The sequence below is a fragment of the Mus caroli genome, unplaced genomic scaffold, assembly GCF_978045245.1.
Source record: "Mus caroli unplaced genomic scaffold, Mus_caroli_1 scaffold_7, whole genome shotgun sequence".
Taxonomy (NCBI): Eukaryota; Metazoa; Chordata; class Mammalia; order Rodentia; family Muridae; genus Mus; species Mus caroli.
In genome coordinates this window covers 125,312,357-125,316,409 of record NW_028227262.1, presented here as the reverse complement: position 1 = coordinate 125,316,409, position 4,053 = coordinate 125,312,357, and the positions used below count along the sequence as shown (strand labels likewise).

Sequence of the window (4,053 nt, the reverse complement as noted above, 5' to 3'; positions counted from 1 at the left end):
AGATGAATATCAACTTATCTCAAAATGTCACAAGGAACTGAATAATTACGATTGAAGAGAATAGGATTTTAAACCACACCACGTTCATTTGGAATTTGGTTAGAGCCTGGATTTGTATTTATATTTGTGTTATTTGAAAGAAAAATTAGAATGTAGAACAGACTTTCTTTCCGGTCCTAGTCCAGCCCTTGACCCACATGGTCAGCTGGAGTTGAATGGTGGGGATGTGAGGTGCTATAAAACAGGTGAACGCTGACGTGAACCTGACCAGACAAAATTACCAGGTATCCAGAGAGGAAATTGGGTTCCAAGAGGCCAAGGCAGGTTACCATTTTATCCATTGTATAGGTCAGGAAGTGAAGTGGAGAGGTTGATCTTGAACAAAGTCCCACAGCTGGTTAATTACAGTACTGGGAATCAATTCTAAGTTTTCTGCTCCCAAAGCCCTCATTTCCCGCACAAGGCTGTCTCTTGAAAAACAACAAAAAAAGTCTCAGATGGCATCTGATCAACAAAACACCTTTACAATTAGCCTTCCTGTAATAAGAAAACCAGAGCAAGCCTGTATGCCTCAGACTTCCCTAACCTTTGCCCATTTTGCTTAACCTTCACTAAAGCTTCACTTTTCCCATCCTGTGAGTCTCTCAGATATGCTACCAAGAACTGAAGTCTTCATATCTAGAAACAAAGGTGACCATCTTCCTTTCCATTTCAAACTTTCCTGGCACACATCTGCATCACCAGGACATGTGGTGTAGGGAGACTCAAAGAAATAGAATATTCTTCTGTGTTCGACGAGAACGCAAGAGTTGGTGAAAGAAAGGAAGGAAGGAAGGAAGGAAGAAAGAAAGGAAGGAAGGAAGGAAGGAAGGAAGGAAGGAAGGAAGAAAGAAAGAAAGAAAGAAAGAAAGAAAGAAAGAAAGAAAGAAAGAAAGAAAAGGTCTTCTAAGCTAATGACAAAACAAATAACAAAAGTAAAATCCAATGAGCATTTCAGACAACCACAGGGCAAAGTTGGAAGAGAGGGTTTTGAGCAAGAGCACTTTTAGAGGTCCTGTGTGAAACCACAAAAATGGGAGTCAATTTCATATGTGGGCATAACAATGGCTCCATTCTTTATTCTGGGATCCTGCCAGGTCCAACTTGAAGGGTTTCCAGGAGGGTCAATGGCTGCTGTAGGCATAAGGCTTGTTTGCATAATAATGTACATATTTTTATGTTCCTCCTCTGAGGAACGTCCTCCCTGTTCATGTTAACGAATCCATGATAATCAGAGACAGTGTGAGTCTGGAAGGCTAAGGTGTGGTTTACATCTTAGCCGCACCGGAACCTTCAGGACAGCTGTCAGGGGGAAAAACTCTGAAAACATGAGTTCAAGTATAATTTCGCAACTATGCAAAAATAAGGATGCAATATGAATTACATGAGGGGGTTCATGAATCTAAAGGAACAAAAGCAGCTGCGCTTTTGTGAGCCAACTGGTCCAGAGAGATACTAAGGAAGGAGACTCGAGGATTTGGGGAGTGGTGATTACAGGAGATTATACCCAGCTAAATTTTTTGTTTAAGCCTACAAAGGCAGACTCAGATTCCTGAGTCAAGGTTAGCCTAGGACAGAGGCTAATTTAGGTCCAGGCACAGGTGTGATAGAAATGGTAATTTCAGGCTGGGTCCCACCCAGCTAGTTATTTATAATCTGTGCTTAACAAAGGCAGGCAGAACTTTGCAGAGAGATCTGGGGAGATAGGAGACAGGACTAGCAAGTCTAGCACTCTAACCCACACAATCCTGGAACTCCCTCCTGCCTTAGCCTTACAGCCGGAAGCAGAAACAGAACCCTCAGGTTCAGCATTATTTTTGTTTTGTTTTTTGTTTTTTGGTTTTTTTTTTGTTTGTTTTTTTTTTCCGAGACAGGGTTTCTCTGTGTAGTTCTGGCTGTCCTGGAACTCACTCTGTAGACCAGGCTGGCCTCGAACTCAGAAATCTGCCTGCTTCTGCCTCCCAAGTGCAGGGAATCAAGGCGTGCTCCACCACGCCCGGCTCAGCATTATTTTTAATTAGCATAATTTTACCAAGCCTTGAGGAAGAAGAACGCAAGAGCCTATTGTGGAGACGCTTACCCGGAATCCCAGCTTTCAGGCTTCTGGATCAACATCGAGCCTATTTCTACGGCAAAACGGGTAGGCCAGTTTAGACAGGAGCCACTTCAAACTCGTCCTAGACCAAGAGGAATATTCACCACAGATATGGCTATGAATGTGCCATCAAATAGCCTTGTTAGATCAGAGCAGCCGGTATCACTAATACCCCAGGTTAAACCTGGAGAAAAGCAAAACTACAACCCCCGATTTTTGGCACATGAAGGTTCGAGGTTTCAGTCCCTTGGAAGGGTCCGACCCGATCCAGGATCTCAGGAGAATCTCTGAGCTCTGCTATCAGTGGCTGAGGCCCGACCTGAACAGCAAGGAGGAGATTCTGGATCAGTTGGTGTTGGAGCAGGCCACTAGAGCTGCAGGCCTTAGTGAAGGAGAGCAGAATGAAGAGCTGCAAAGACCTGGAAAAGATGCTGAGGGACAGGAAACTGCACAAGTGGTCCATAATCTACTCCCAAGGACAGGCATACCTCCTTCCGGATCCCAGTGTTGGGAAGGCTGAAGCCACAGAGGATAAATGGGATCATGTGGATTTGTCCCAAGAGCACCTGTCCTATCAGAGCAAGGAGTCTCTCAACAGAGGCCAGGCCAGCCTGGAGCTGCAGAACCTCTCAGAGACTGAAGGGCCATCCATCAGCCAGGAAGAGGACATTTTCCTGGGAGTGATTCCTGAGAGGAGACGGCCAGATTACCTAAGTACTGGGCAGAGCCTGGGGAATGATTCAGTTACTGACTGGGAAGAGGCAGAAGTGTCTGTGTTTGTGGGTCAAGACCCACAGTCAATACAGGGTCCTGCTGGTTCTCTCAGAGTAAATGGTGCCGCGCTGCCCCAAGAAGACACTAGTGTGGATGCTGTACCATCGTTCAACCAAATTCTGGAAAGAGAGTTAGCCATAAATAGGAATCTTCAGAGTCTTCGTGGTTTCAATTTACCCACTTCCCAAGGAGTGGCCTCCTATATGGGCAATACAGACAATGGGCTAGAGGCTGCTAATCCGGAGTCTGCTAACCCGCAGCCTGTAGCGCAAGTTGACAGTCTTGCTGGCCAGGCTCGGTTTCAGTGTACTGAATGCAAGAAGAGGTTTCTTTACAGGTCTCAGTTTGACCTCCACCAGAGGTAACACACAGGAGAGAGACCCTTCAAGTGCAACTTGTGCAACAAGGCCTTTCTAGAGTCCTCCGACCTGAGAGTCCACCAGCGTGTCCACACTGGGGGAAAGCCTTACACGTGTGCAGTCTGCCAAAAGGAGTTCGCCTACAGGTCCACCCTGCAGGGCCACCGTCGTGTCCACATGAAGGAGAAGATTTATGTGTGTGAATGTTGTGGAAAGTGCCTCCGTCACAAGGGCAACCTCACTGTCCATTTCCGCATCCATCGCGCCTTGAGACCCAACATCTGTAAGAAGTGTAACATGGCTTTCCAACAGCAGGAGACTTGGAAGCAACACATGAACACCCACTTGAGAAAGGCATCTGTGTAATTATGGACCCAGTCTTTTTTCTTTCCCGGGAGCAATGGAGACTGGGTTGCCCATATTCCATGTCTCATCCCTTCAGGGTCATTGTATAGAGTGTTCATTGGTGGTCTGTTTCACTATGCCCCGTGGGTTTTCATTTGTTTGATATAGGATTAGAGCATATATACTAAAAGTTAAATGTTTTAAAATTAAATTTTCATTTAAGATTAAAATGGGGGGCATATCTCTGAATCTTTGCAATGTTAAAAAAGAAAAAAAGAAAAAAAAAAAGATCTTGCTATCTCCTAAGAATCAAGGACCTGGGGTCATGGGATGTTAATTCATAGGACAATCAAAGGAGAACCTGGAGTAAATGACTGGATTGATATGTAACATAAAAGACTGGGCTTATGATCTCTCTAAAGATCTCCAGAGAAAGCAGGA

The 4,053-nt window shown here is 45.1% G+C and overlaps 1 protein-coding gene across 1 annotated transcript; it reads left to right on the top strand.

The window, feature by feature from the left end:
* Positions 1-2,245: 2,245 nt before the first annotated feature.
* On the top strand, positions 2,246-3,633 carry LOC110296522 (zinc finger and SCAN domain-containing protein 5C-like). The gene is given in 3 exon segments (XM_085840879.1): positions 2,246-2,341; positions 2,343-2,497; positions 2,499-3,633. Coding segments are annotated over 3 exon segments (1,386 nt in total).
* Positions 3,634-4,053: the final 420 nt, after the last annotated feature.